Source organism: Kryptolebias marmoratus, linkage group LG8, assembly GCF_001649575.2.
Source record: "Kryptolebias marmoratus isolate JLee-2015 linkage group LG8, ASM164957v2, whole genome shotgun sequence".
Lineage (NCBI taxonomy): Eukaryota > Metazoa > Chordata > Actinopteri > Cyprinodontiformes > Rivulidae > Kryptolebias > Kryptolebias marmoratus.
Genome location: NC_051437.1, coordinates 6,348,305 through 6,363,357, shown reverse-complemented (window position 1 = coordinate 6,363,357; position 15,053 = coordinate 6,348,305). Strand labels below are relative to the sequence as shown.

At 38.2% G+C, this 15,053-nt stretch overlaps 1 protein-coding gene across 1 annotated transcript in view; it reads right to left on the bottom strand.

Moving 5' to 3' along the window:
• Positions 1–15,053, bottom strand: part of syt6a (synaptotagmin VIa) — a 151,933-nt gene that overhangs the window by 69,409 nt on the left and 67,471 nt on the right. The window contains exons 2-3 of the mRNA XM_025006597.2: positions 8,419–8,491; positions 8,260–8,387 (exon numbers count right to left, since the gene is read on the bottom strand). Of these exons, the coding sequence (XP_024862365.1) occupies positions 8,260–8,387; positions 8,419–8,491 (201 nt within the window). The remainder of the gene's footprint in view (positions 1–8,259; positions 8,388–8,418; positions 8,492–15,053) is intronic.

Genomic DNA, 15,053 nt, shown 5'->3' with positions numbered 1-15,053 from the left:
GCCGAAAAACGTACGGAATAGTTAAAGAATAGATAATAGATAATAGATAATAGATAATAAAGAGAAACAGGAAAACAATGGTGTGAATGCTTAAAAGCATTCACACAATAATAGATAATAGATAATAAAGAGAAACAGGAAAACAATGGTGTGAATGCTTAAAAGCATTCACACAATTAGAGAGATTTCAAAGTGATACGTAGGGTCTGGGCATTGGCTTTGGCCAGTCTTGCAGGTTTTTCTGCAATGCACACTGCCAGGGTAGGATTCTGCATTTTCTAAGTGCCTACCTATTACCAAATGAAAGAAACAATTTTTGCTTTTTAATGTTCAAAGTTAAGACGAACAAACAAAAAAGGTTAATTCATCATGCATGTCAAAGGCATCCACAGAGACCAGCTCTGTGGAATCTTTTTATTTTTTCATTTTACTCAAATATTTGATGTTGTGAAACAGTTATTTCCCCTGTGTACTGATCGGTGTAAAGTGGTGTTCTACTTGAAGGTATTTTAGTAATTCAAATTACCTGTTAATGTGAGTTGTTGCAATAATGCTGTAAAAAATGACTATCTGGCTACCCATTTTATTTCTAAATATACCTTAAGCGAACTTCTAGGACACATAAATTTGCAACCTAATTACCTAAAAAATGCTAACACATCAGATTTTCTTTATAAGGGCAGGACTTTGGATTGATGCAACCTTCGGCCCTAGGGTCCTGAATGATTGAGGAAACAACAAGTCAGCATGAGCACATAAAGCATCCATCACTCCCAAGCTGCTAAATCAACTGTGGCCTGACATTTGGGCCCTGTGTGCTCAGAAGAAAGTGGGCTCATGATGCATTATAGCTCAGCTGATAACAAGAAAAATAGCAAGCGTGAAGGGTTTATCATTTAGGAGGTGGTATCGAACTGAAAAGCAGCTCCAGTGCTCCTCAGAATGGAGCTGAATTTGATCATTTATCCTTTCTGTATACATATGATACTTCGTACTGTGATTAATGAGCAGCTTTAGTTTACAGGTCTCATCAGCCCTTCCAGTATTTACTGTTAGACTTTTCCTCAGGGCTTTTCTGTCCCCCTTTCTTACCTGTCAAAGCAAACAGCTCCTCTGGGTGTCGGCTTCTGCTGGAATTTTTTTCAATTTAAAGAGAACTGTCTCCTCTCTACTCTCCCTTCTGAATATTAAATTGGACAAAAAATGTTTTTTATGTTGGATGTTCCCTAACAAAAACTTCTCTTACCCACATCCAGAATGACCATTTGAAGATAACCTTAGTGTAGATTTTTCTGCATCCGAGGACAGTGCATCAGGATGTCTCTGTTATGTTTGTTGGTTGGAAAAAGATCAGCATTAAACAACATGTTGTGCTAAAAGCTCTGCAACATCAGTTACAGTAAGAAGCAGTTCCTGAGTCATAATAAAATAATGGCTTTTAGGCAAGCTGCCACTCATGACTGCCAGGATTTTATAAAGTTTGTGAGATATAGTATAAATTCACAGTTTGGTTTTAAAGTTTAGATAGAAAGTGTTGTAACGAAGCAATTTTATTATTGTAGTGTCTTAGAGGCCAGTAGAAAGTGTTAAAGTGATTTAGGTTAAAAGGATTTACTAAACCATCAAATCTTCAATCTTTTCACTTTAAATTGACAGACATTTTTTAGTCAGTTCTTGCTTTCTTTTCAAGAAAAATACTGCTATGTATGTATGTATTTAGGAGAAGTAAAAATAAAGATGCAAATTAAGAAGAATATTTTTACCTCATTGTTTAACAAGCAGATAGTTCAGACTTTTATTTTTGGTCAACATAAACTAAAAGCTTTAGGTTCAAGAGTGGTTGTCATGCAAAGTAAGTAATAGTTTAGACAAACCAGGGCTTCCAGGGGCTGTTACAGGCGATTAAGAGATTCATTATTTGAACTAATCATCACATTAGTGTATGAAATTAAATGTTATACTAAAACTAGGGAGAATGTGCAGCACTGAAAGGTTAGTGACATTAATTAAGATGATCTTTATTCTTTTTCTTTCTTTAGCTGCAGACTGTTGCTCACTGGCCAGCACTGGGCAGCTGTGAAGCAGCTAAAGATGTTTAAAAAAGCACAGCACAAATCAAATTAATGTAATTTGAAGACATTATGTATCACCACCATGCACTGCAGAGGCAAAAAGGTCATGGTAATTTCTTTGAGCTCAGGATGTGGAGTGCTGTGTTTGTTGCTGTTCCAAGAACAAGTTCTTCAAGAATAAGGTGCAAGACCGTCAGCAGTAAGGGCTGAGGAAAGTCTCTCCTTTAACAACAGGCAGACAAGTTACAGGTTCATGAGAAGAATCAATACAAAGGCTATTCTGAATTACCTGTATCAGCTACAACAACCAGATCAATGTGTCTCTTTTAATGTTTTGCCCACCTCAGCCTGCCGGATATGGAGCTCACATCTGTAATCTGCAGCTCAGCATCAATAAGGATAAAAAATTGAAGTTGTGAATATATCTGTGCACACTGGAGAGACTGAGCCCCACTTTACTATAATATTATCACAGAGATTTCATACTAATGATCAACAAAGACTAGTGTACGATATAGTCAGTAGTTGCTGGTTAAAGTAAATTTGTTGAGTATTAAAATTTGGACTTGACTGTCTGAACAATAATGATAGGTCTGTTCTATCTCTAAATAATCTTTATTCTCCCTTTTTTATCTTTATGCAATATCTATAATTCATTATGATCAGAATCTCTGCTATATAAGTCAGGTTGCTTGTATAAGATTTTTTTTAGTTGTCATTGTTATGTTGATGGGGCTATTTTCATCCACAAAGCCCAATATATCCAAACAGTATATTAGACTCCAACCATGTCTTAATTAAGACAGTCTGGATGACTTCTAATATTCTACACTGAAATTCAAAATAAACAAAATTTGCCTTTGGTGCTGAACAGCTTAGAAATTCATGTAAACTGGTTACCCTATATGATGTTACTTTGGCCTCAAATACAAATGTTAGGAACCTGGGTGTTATTTTTGACCAGATTGTGTCTTTTAACTCCCCCAATAAAGCTGAACTGAATAGTGTTTTGAAGCCAACACCAAATGAAAGAAAAGCATAAAATATACTTATTGTAAAATAATTTTTTTTTAAATCATTGATTTTTTTAAAAAATACCAAACACTGACAAAACCTGTAGGGTGTTTTTGGCTTTTTCCGTGACCCCCCTGATGTGTGACATCCATAGAGCCGCTGAGGTTCACAGCATTTAGTCATTTATCAGTGAGTGGATGAATACCAGGTACAATATACTTCAGTTCACTGGAATTAATTGTTTGAACCGGACAGAAAATACCACTGGAGTTTCATTTTTTGGCTTCCTGAAAGATAAAAAAAAACTTTCTCAGATTTGGATCCTTAAGCTCCGATGTGGGAATTTCTATCAGAACTCGGGTTCGGATCACTTCAAAGAGAAGCGCTGCTCCAACCCTTGTTAATGCAGTGGACTGGCTTCACACCAAAAAACAGGACAGCAACAGTTCTAACTATTTTAAATTTTAAAAGAAGATAAAAGGAGAGGAGGACATCGCCACAGAGAAGGAGACGAGAAACAGGAAGTTTTCCTTCAAACATGACGTGAACGCAAGCTGTCATTAAAAGGTATGAGCTGCTTACAGGCTGACAGCCTGAGATCAGTTTGTGATTCAGAGCAGTTTGTTACTGATGGAAAAATATAAACAATCCATGTGTGATTAAACAAATGTCATAGTCTGAACCTGCTGTTGATTAGTTTACTCTGGTGTGAGAGTTCATAAATGATACTCTGAAGCGCGCTCATGTTGTTTACAAGTTAGCATTTGGTTAGCACTGAATTAGAATCCGGTTAGCTTCAAGTTAGCAGCGTTAGTTCTCTCCTGCTGGTGTTATTGATTTTTAGTTTTACGCGCTGATGTCACGACAACAATCTGGGGGTAATCGGTTCTCACTGTTCCACGTTCCCAACTCAGTTGTTATCCATGTTTTTTTTATTGCCAGCCATGACTGTCCTGGTGGTCATCAGAATCAGAATCTAAAGAGTTTTCATCTGATTCCAGAGATCCAGCTGTCGGTTCAGGTTCATACTGGAATGTCTGTTTATCCATTACTCCCGCAAAGTCTTCTGACATTTCATTGTGTTCAGAAAAGGCTTCTTCTTCCATTTCCACTAGTAAACAACTGGACAGTAGTGGCGTTCTTGGCATAGTGAACGTCATGAACCCAGGACAACTCCGCCCCACAAATAACTCACTTCGGAAATTATTGACTTAAATACTAAAAACAGTTTATTTAAGTTTTAAGTCAGAAAAATGGGTTCTGGAAGGTTGTGTGGATGTGTTTGACTAAATAACATTCATGAAATGTCAATTTTTTGAGGTTTGATTTCAGTTCAGCTTTAATCGTGTTTTTAGGACTGACTTCCTCAGTATTACTAAAATTACTAACACAAAATCCCAAAACGATGCAGAAAAAATCCATGCATTTATTTCCTCTAAGTTGGAAAAATCCAATTCTTTATTTTCAAAATGTCCAAACAATCACTAAAAAAACATCAGCTGGTCCAAAATTCAGTTGCCAGGGTTCGGAGAAGCCTTAGGAGAGATTATACCTCTAAATGTTGCAACACTTCACTGGCTCCCTGTTAAATTCAGAATATTCTTTTTAACATTCTTGTCTTTACTCATGATGGTCTTAATGAAAAATCTCTGTGTTATCTTTAAGGTTTTTTGTTCCATTTTTCCTAACAGAGCATTTCGCTCTCATATTGTAGGTTTATTTGTGGTTCCTAGAGTAGAATGGGAGGAAGACGTTAAAGTTATCAAGCTCCTTTGTTGTGGAAACCGCTCCTATTTTCTATTAGGGAGGCAGACATCCTGTCTACATTTAAAACTAGGTTTAAAACTTTTCTTTTTGACAAGCATTGTAACTGGTGGTGGTTTGAGTGAGTCATGTTTTTACTTATGCTGCTACAGCCTTAATGTGCTGGGGGGACCAGATACACTGAGTACCTTTTCTTCACTCTTCTCTGTTTACTGTAGATGATAATATTTACCAGTATTGCCACTATGGTTCTTCTTCTTCTTCTTCTTCTTTCTTTTAGCAGCTGTTTGCATCCAATTGCTTCTGTTTGACTGTGTCTTTCCTGTCCTCACAAACCCTCAGTCCGCTGAGATAGATGGTCATCCTGCCTGGTTCTGCTTGTGATTTACTCCTATTATTCCTAAAAGGAAGTCGTTCCTCCCTACTGTTGTCTGCCACCTCTTGCATGTTGGTAAAGGGGAACTTAATTAAAGAGTAGCTTTGTTGCAATCGACTGGTTTCCTTAGATGGACAATTTTATACTAATTAGCATTTTGTAATCTACTGAGTCTGATTGTACTGCATTGTAATTGGATTGGAAAAAATCTGTAATTTGATTTGAATGTGGTTTTGCCAGTTTTGTATTGTGTTGCAATTAGAACAAATTGGCTTGGTATAAATTGTATTTTATTAGATTTAAACTGAACTTGTTGTTTTTTTACGTAACATGCACTGAGATGACTTCTGTTGCAAATCGGTGCTACATGTATAAACTGAACACACCTTAAAGGCAATATTCAGCTGCAGGTAAAACATTAGATTCAGACCTTTGCAAAAGAACATGACTTTACACCATAAAGGTGGACAGTAGTGAATACATTCTTCAACAAGGAAACAGGATGACCACAGAAAATGGGAAAAACAAAGTAGCGTTTTCTTTCTGTTTTTCTGTAAAGTCATAGAGTTGGTTTCTTCTGATCTATGGGTATCTTGAAAAGTGTTATGGAGTCACTCTACATGGGGTTGTTCTTGTGAAAAGTGTGGCTTATGTTAAAGGGATGAACACGGCAAATGAGAAAAAAAGTGTGACAAATAACAGTATTTACTCTTTATCTACTTGTACATTCAGGAATTAAAACTGTCAAAATTTAACCCAATTTATTGTTAATTTGAACAAAAAAAACATTTATGGATGTTACCGTTGAACCCTCTATTGTAGCAGTGTCCAATTTTTGCATACCAACCAATGCCCTCAAAAACCATATAAATGGACTTAGCGTTGTTTTTATACTGTGGTTTCAAACGTCACTAAAAATCACACAGCCAGTTTTAGTGTATCTTAGATTTTCTTTGTGAGATATGCTCTCTGAACTAGAAATACTCCATGGTGACACCTGAGAAATGTTTAAAATATTTCCAAAAAGAATGAGTTGGAAAGCAATATACAGCTAAGGAAAGTTTAGTCTCTGTGGTGTGTTTTTCCACAGAGCCTCTATAGACAGTGTTGAGAAATTGTCAGCGCTGCAGTACATGTGTGAAAATAGCTGTTGTGAGTGTGAAAGAAAAATTTAATAAGAGACTTTTTAGCCTCAGAGCTTAACAAATCCAGGTAATTTACCATGTGAGACTCAGTGATGAGAACCCATTCCTCCTTACCAAACAGCCATTTTCATTTTCGCTGCAGCTTTTCTCTGAGGCACAGCTTTTGGCCAACTCATAAATGCAGAAATCGGCTTTTCTCTTAGGTACCTGGATGAACATTAGCTTCTTTTGCTCCCACTAAATAAGTGTAATCATTGTCTGAACAGCATATTCTCTTGTTTACAAGAGTGATATTGTTTCCCCTTACGAATGACCAGGGTATTGATTCAGGCAGCAAAGCTGTCAAAACTCAACCCAATTTTATGTTGTATTGAAATAAACTGTGCCTGGAAAAGGGCCCTTAGAGACCTTAGCATTATCTCACCCATCCTGCAGCTGTGTACTCCCATCTGTGTGCTTTAGTGGGGTTTATCACACCAGGGAGGACTATTGTTCGCACAATAAGCCCCTGAGCAGGGGCATTTTACAGTCCGGCCTCAGTGAGTGACATTTTAACAAGAAGTCATAAACATGTCACAGGAGAGAGGAAGGAAGACAAAATGCCAGAATCTCCGACTCTGCCCACAAAGGAGAGCAAACGACCCCTGCGGCTATCCTGATCACACACAATCACGTCAATGCTGCTCAAAATGCACACACACACTCACATGCATGCATGCACTTGGTCATCTTTGTGCATCTTCATGTACTATTTGTGCATTAATAAAAGCCCACACACATGTATACATCTTCAAGAAGGCCACCGGGTCCAGTCTTAGCAGGAGCGAGCAGAAAGCTGATAAGGCTGGTAGGATTTGTTTAATTCAGGCTTCTCCCAAAGCTGCACTGCTGCTGGAGGGGGCAGAAAAAATATAAAACTGCACTCCAGGAACAGGTGAAGGGAGGTGGGGAGCCACAGAGATAAACAGGATTAACACTCAGCCCTAAACAAGTTGTAGAGGATATTTGCTTCAAGATTAATCTTAGCCTATTATCACATCCGAAGCACTTTAAATTCTAAGTGACAACATGGCAGACAGTGATCCCGGTAACACAATTTCCTCCTACACGGGCTGACAGGAGGCACAGGCTATCCTGCGGTATCTCTTCTATATTAGCCCAACAGCCCTGGTGCTTCATCAAAGTGTCATGATGCAAGTTGATCAAACCCAGCAGGAGGGATGAGAGAGAGAAAAAGTGGTGTGAGAGTGTGCAAACACACAGAGATGCAACAGAAAATACACATTCTTGCTGTTTTACGCACACACACAAAGCAGTGACCTGAGTTAACATTTTACGCTATGCAGCTGAGTGAGTTTCTTCACCTCTGCTGTACAGGTGGAGCGGTGAAGCATCTGTTCGGTTGTTCAATAATTGATAAAGCTGTAGAGAAGACAAATCAATATCTAAACAATTTCACCGTAGTTCACACAGTAATGTAAATGACAGAGGTGTGTAAGACAGAGGCGGGAAGTGCTGCTGCAGACATCCAGTCTGATCAAATATTAAAACGGTGTTTCATAAATGATACAGAATAGTGTAATATGGTCTGAAGGACTGCCAAAAAAAAGAGTTTTTTCACATCAGCATGTATTATTCAAAAGTAAATAGTTGAACAAACGGGAGGTTACAACAGTATCAAAGACAGATAAACAACCACTGCTGCTCTGCATCAGAGCACTTTCACATTCCTCCCCAAGAAGATTACAACCTTTTTCACTGCACTCCGGCACTACTACACCCAAGCTAGAGGAATTCAATCGTCAAAAACCAACAAAGAAGAAAAAGAGGCACTCAAAGCATCAGATTTGAACCTGTGATTCTGTCTCCTGTGACAGCGTGTACTCACCAGTGACAGCGCCTCTCACTTTTCCCGCTCTTGATCCTTCACTTTCACTTGTCCCTCTCTGTTTCTCTCTGTTCCTTTCTGCCTCTCTCTCTCTCTCTCTCTCTCTCTCTCTCTCTCTCGCTCTCTCCCTTATAATTTTTGCCTTTTACTCCTTCTCACTCTCTCCTCCCGATCCTCTCCCTTGCTTGCTCCTGAGCGGACTGAGCCTCCACTGCACTCTGGAACCCTGTTTCTATGACAGTGTGAGCAAGTGAGCAAGTCAGCAGGATACTCTAGTGCAAATGTCTAGGGGCAGATCCTTCACTCAGCTCAGCGAACAGTCACAGAAGCTCAATAGCCTTTCGCTTCAGTCCTATTGTGCTCAAACACCCGCAAGTCACTTTAACTTGTGTTGTGGAAAAACGGCGCTGAGACACAGTGTGCAGTAGAGGTAAAAGAGAAAAAGTCCACAAAACACGGGCAATGCAGCAAATAAAAGTCAACACGCACAAGTTAAGGTGGATGAATATGGATGAGGGTTTCCTCATAAATATCAAAGCCTCCCCTTGAATAGATGTCCAGATAACACATTCAGAGACTTGTTTTATTGCTACATAGAATGAGATTAGGCAAATGCATCATGAAGGATCAAAAGGGAGTCTTTTTTTATTATTTGGATGAGTAACACAGGCAAGCCAGTGCTTTGTTCTGTGTCAAGAGAGCCTGCAGTGAGATGCTGTGATGAACACATGTATATCCACACACACACACACTGCCTCAAGAGGCGCACACCATTGATTTAATAAGCATGGGACACTGCTCCCCAGTCTGCAGTGATGACTGTGGTCATGCGACATATTGCAGCACAATCAGTACAATCTTCAACAAATGGGGGGAAGGAGAGAAGGAAAGATGAGGGTGCATTACCCCTATCCTACCCTTTATCAAGATCAACAACAGTTTCTCCACAGATCTACAGGAGGATGCTTCTCTGACTGCAGGAACGTCATGAAATTTAGGCAATGCTGGCAAAACAAATAGAAATCAACTGTATTTTATGCATCTTATACTTGCATGGAATAGTTCAACAAGCGGTCACAATACTGACACTGCATGGTGTGTCCTGTCTAACTGCACACACCTTACAAGGGAAAGAGTTGCTTTGCTAACTGTTACAGTGCCAATGCATTATGCATTAGTCAGTAAAACAGCAGAATGTTTAAAAACTCCAGTGCAGTAAGGCAATATGTTGGTTTGACCTTGATTCATATTTTATCCTGGCTGAGATAAGTTTCAGGATCATCCTATAAAAAACAAAGTTAGATTTTTACACTACCTTGCTTTTCCTACCTATTTAGGATTAATGTGCTCAATTTTTTCAACATATGTTTCACATAGATCAACACTGCTGGTAAACTGCAGACCAAAAGTATAAATAATCGTAGACTTCTATGTAACTAACTACTGAAAGCACAAGCAATGCTTTTATAAAATTATATAAGCAAAAACACCGATTTGTGAGACTAGAGTCACTTAAGATGACAGAAATAAAACTGAGATCATTGTGTGCTCTTGGACCACAGTTCAGTTCTTATACCTCAATTCAGATGGTTTGCCTTTTCTGGGTTTCACACTGTGGGGTCTATGGCTGCTTGAAGACTTTTTGACTATGTTTATCATAGTTCCTGCTTCAGAGTAGCTCAATAACTCAATAAGGACTTTTAAGTGACATGAGAGGATGTGATTAGTTCAGACACAAATGTACATTGGCTGAACAAACTGACATCTTCCAGCACCTGCACTATTAAAACTGGATCTGTTAGAAACTATTTTACTGTCACCATTGTCTGCTATGATGTGCTCTTCTTTAAATGTGTACAGCACAGAGTAGACTAATCTGTTACAAGGTTTTGGCTCCTATAACTCCTTCAGTTTGTAGCACACTTTCAAACTGTTTTAAAAATTAAATGAAAGACCCACAACACAACTCTAACTACAGAGTACTTCATTGTTGCTGATGGTGAATATTAGGTGCACAAGTAATGTAGCCACACAGATCACTAGCTGAGTTTTGAACAATCACAGCCTTCCCCTGGTGGTGTGAAAGCAAACACATAGACTCACTGGCCACTTTATTACATACACTTGTTAAATTGTTTGTTAACACAAATGGCTAATGAGCCAGTCATATGGCAGAAACTGTTGCTCAGGGTATTTCAGAAACTGATGATATACTAAGATTTTTACATACAACCATCTCTAGACTTTAAAGAGAATGATAAAAAAAGAGAAAATATCCAGTGAGCGACATTTGTGTGGACAAAAAAAAAACTTTAATATCAGAGGTCAGAAGATAATGAGCAGACTAGTTGAAAATGGCAGAACCTCAAGTAACCACTCGTTACTAAGGAATGAAAAATACCATTTCTGATTTTTCACTTCTTCCTGATCTTTCTCATCACACAGAGTTATAGGTGCCTCATCTGATCAGAAGGACCAGTCGACGCTTCTTATTTGGGGGACTTGAAGGCTGCTGAGGCCTCAACAGGACCACGACAAGGAGGCAGGTTAAAGCCTAGAGCCCATTTAGGGTCAGAGGTCAGCATTCTGTCTAAGATGACCTGAGCAGCAGTGAATTTTGCAGTGGGTCAACAGGGAGGCAGCTGATCCAGCAAGAGTCAGGTGACAGGCAACATGAAAACTTGAGCAGTTCTTTCTTAACAGTATGAAAAGTTTTTTCTCAACCGAAGTTTCTCTTTATTGTTTTCTCTTTCATTATCTTTTGTCTGCTGGACAAAAATACTGAGCAAAAATGTTTTTGTTTTTTTTCAGGTTACAAAAATGACAAAACGAGGGAAAGAAGGTCCTCATACAACAAACACAAAAGAAACTACAACAAACTGGCTGCAAAACAAACTAAATTGCAGTAATAATAATCAAATAAACATATCTAATTTCAGCATTGAATCACAAGCCTTAGAAAGCATGTAAACAGCCTGTGAATAACTGATTAGAAGACCACAAGTGTACACACGTGTCCCAAAACAATCAAAAGTCACTCAGGTCAGAATGAACTACAGAAAGCACAGTTACTGAAAGATGACGGTAGGTCAAAGGTCATGAAAAAGGGGTGCTTGTTTATGCTACAAAAGTAAGCATCACCCTTTTTTCCTCTTGCTACATTTTAAAGCAGAATAAAGGGCAACTCTGTTCTCTTGAAGTCACAAGAATTAAAGCAGTCGGGACTTCAAAAGAACATAGTTGCCCTTTATTCTGCTTCAAGAATATAGCACTCACTGCAGATCTCCTCTTAGACAGTAGGTGCTGCTACTGATAGTGAAAATTCACTGACATGTAGCAGGAATGACACAAGAAGAAGAATCATGCACAGGAAGTGCATTCTTCATTCAAAAATGAGTAGAAAGAGGAACAAAGACTGATGCTTACTTTGCTACTGTTTAAAGCTCTTTTTAAAAGGGTCATCAAATCAAAATTATCAACAAATAATATTTTTATTACTTAATTTATCCACCCTTATTAATTATCAGATTTCAACCACTAAGGGCTGAATTCATTCTTCATAGGGAATTTTCAATCACAATATATTACCAATAAAAGAAACCAAATGTGTCTTTTAAGATTTCATTACTAAATCAAAATAAAATCATAATCAAACAATAAGCTCAATTGGACAAAAATAAAATAAACACTGAAAATTTGACAATAATATTCTGAGTTTAGAAGCAAGTGATTACTCTGAATTATCTGAACCTGATTTAAGTTTACAAGGGAGTGGTCAGAGCAGCTATGTTGTGTGGTTTGGAGACAAAAAGACAGGAGACTTAACTGGAAGTGGCAGAGCTGAAGATGTTGAGGTTCTCCTTGGGAGTGACAAGGATAGATAGGATTAGGAATGACAAAAAGGAAGGCCAAAGAGGAGATATATGGATGCAGTTACAGAGGACATGGAGGTAGTTGGAGTCAGGACAGAGGACACAAAAGATAGAGTTAGATGTAGGAGGATGACTCGCTGTTGGGACTCCTAAAAAAGGAACAGCTGAACAAAAAACATCAGAACCTGATTTAAATAATTATATTCACTTAATGATTTAACCAAAACAACACTATGATCTGAAGGACTATTTTGACAAGTATTTTCACTTTGGAATTTTGGTCAGTAGGATCTTAATAATTCTGCCAGATTGTCAAATTAGTTAGGAAGTATTAGATCAGAAATAAAAATCTGTTAATCAACTACCATCAGCTTATATTCATAACCAGATCAAACATTGTTTTTTTCATCACCAGTTACCAAATTGTAATCACTCCATCTAGTTAGACGGGAGACGCACATCTGGAGTGATTCATTAATTGACTTATCTCTTAAAGTTACAAATAGTTTTTCTTAACTTTTGTTAGATTCTCTTTTTACTCTACTTTACTGCTACTGGACTTCACAAAAACAAAGCTAGATTTTAAAACAAGTCTGCTTTAAACATAGGTTGACGAGGATGGAAAAAGAGGGAATCAGCATGGAGATGAACACAAAATGAACAAAAACCAATTGAGCGAGCCAAGGTCTCTCTCCAGTTGTTATCAAATTCGACATTCAACACTGTCAGACAGGCATCCTGACCAGTGTCATCAACCCTGAGGCGATTACGCTTATCTTTTCCTGTTCAAAGGTTCTGGATCACTGACCTGTGTCTTGTAAGACAAAATAAATAGTTTGTTAAACCAGTTGACTAATTTCTTATTAAATAAATGCAAGCATAAATATCATCAACATTCATTTTTTACATCTGAAAAGATTCCACAATTAAATGAACAAAATTCAACTCTGCATAAATTATGTTTGTCTTACAAGAAGTGTAAAAACTATCTATTTTTACCTATTAGATGTCCGAGAGTGTAAAACCCTCAATATGCAAGCACTTATCCAAGGCAATACCAACAATCAGTTAGGACAGAATGACTTTTTATATAGAACAATTGCTGACAGATAATGGCAGGTCAGAGGTCATAAAGGGAGGGGGATCCCTTAATGCTACAAATGTAACTAAAACGTTTCATACTATCAAAGCAGATTTTGAAGTTTATGAAATACCAGCAGTGTCTGTATCTTTTTGGCTTTTGTTTATTTATATAGATGTTTGTAGAAACAAACTTGCACACACATTCTGCTGTGCAACTTTTTCTGTTTACCATGTACCACTCGCACTGAATGTGGCAATTTACAAAAATGAAAGTGTATCATTTCGTAGTCGAAATGATCCACGATGGCCTTGTGGTTTTTACGTACGTCAATCTGTAAGCACCATCTTGAGGGGAGAGGTGAAAAGAAGTTGAAACCTGGATGTGAGGGGGTTCTACTGATGATACCACTTCTTTGTTTCTTCACTCTAGAGAAGCACAGATTTTGTATGGACAGTGATCCTTTCTGTAGTCTTGATAGTCCTCTGCAGTCTGTTTCTTTTTAGTTTGGTTGGTGAGCCAAACCAGTCTGTGATGGACTGGCAGAGACCAGACTGGATTATGCCTAAGTAGAAGTTGACCAGCATCTCTTGTCCTGAGTGATGGCACCCAGGAACCTGAATGTATACACCACAGACACAGTGCTGTGGTGGATGGCGATGGGGGTCAAAGGTGGGGATCAAAGGTTTCTCTTGAAGTCCTACTGTTTCTAAGTTTTTAAACTTAGAATCTATAGGACTCTAACAACTATTCCCACAGCTTTTAGAGTCTTGGGTGTTGCTCTGCCTGAACCAGATCTCGGTGAAGATGGAGGCCAACTGCTAAGCGCAGACCTTCTAGCAAGAGGGGGACATGCCATCTGCTCCTGGAACCTTCCTGGCTTTTTGTCTCCTGAAGAGCTGACACACACCCTTTAAATCAGGTGTAACAGTCCTAAAAACACTAAAATAACTTTTTACTTCAAAAAAGGAACATCCCTAACTGTTTTACTTGTGGAAAAATTTTGTGGTTTTCAAGGCACAACCTCTTTTTCAATTGTGTTTTTGTTCATATGCACTTCTCAAGCATTCCTTAGTCACTGGCTAGTTAGTAATGACAACACACTTCTGCTAACAAGCAGAAAAAGGGCACTAAGTTTTGCATAAGCACTTCATTGCTCTTTTTCCTCAGTATTTCTATTTTTAATAGATTAATTTGAATGCTGCTTTAGAGAATGTGTAATTTATTTGCAAATGATGAATGCTTAGTTGGCAGAGGCGGGGCACTTTGTAACTCCACTTTATGTTCTGTTCATTTACTGGCCTTTTATAAACTATTTAAGGATTATGTATTTGCATTTTATACAATTAATAAACCTAGCATCTTTAGGCATAAAACAGAAAACATGGATGTAAAAATAAATGCTCTTTTACATTGTTTATTTGAGCAATTACAGCTTTAATGAGAAGATAGAAGCCTAAGGATAGTTTCTGCTGCAGTTCAGAGACACATCACAGAGAGGGGACTCAGCCAATAACAAAAGAAGCTCCATGTGGCACAAGATACAGCAGATCCCCTATCAGCTGAGTGAGGAGGAACACAACAAATACATAATAATAACTCAAATACTAATTGATCACTTTCAGTGGAAATATTTTACAAGGTATATATAAAAAAAAAATCCCTTCTCACCCTCCGCGGGTGGTCTTGTTTCATCCTCTGAGCTCGGGTCCTCTACCAGAGGCCTGGGAGCTTGAGGGTTCTGCGCATTATCTTGGCTGTGCCTAGAACTGCACATTTCTGGACTGAGATGTCTGATGTTGTTCCTGGGATCTGTTGTAGCCACTGCTCCAGTTTGGGGG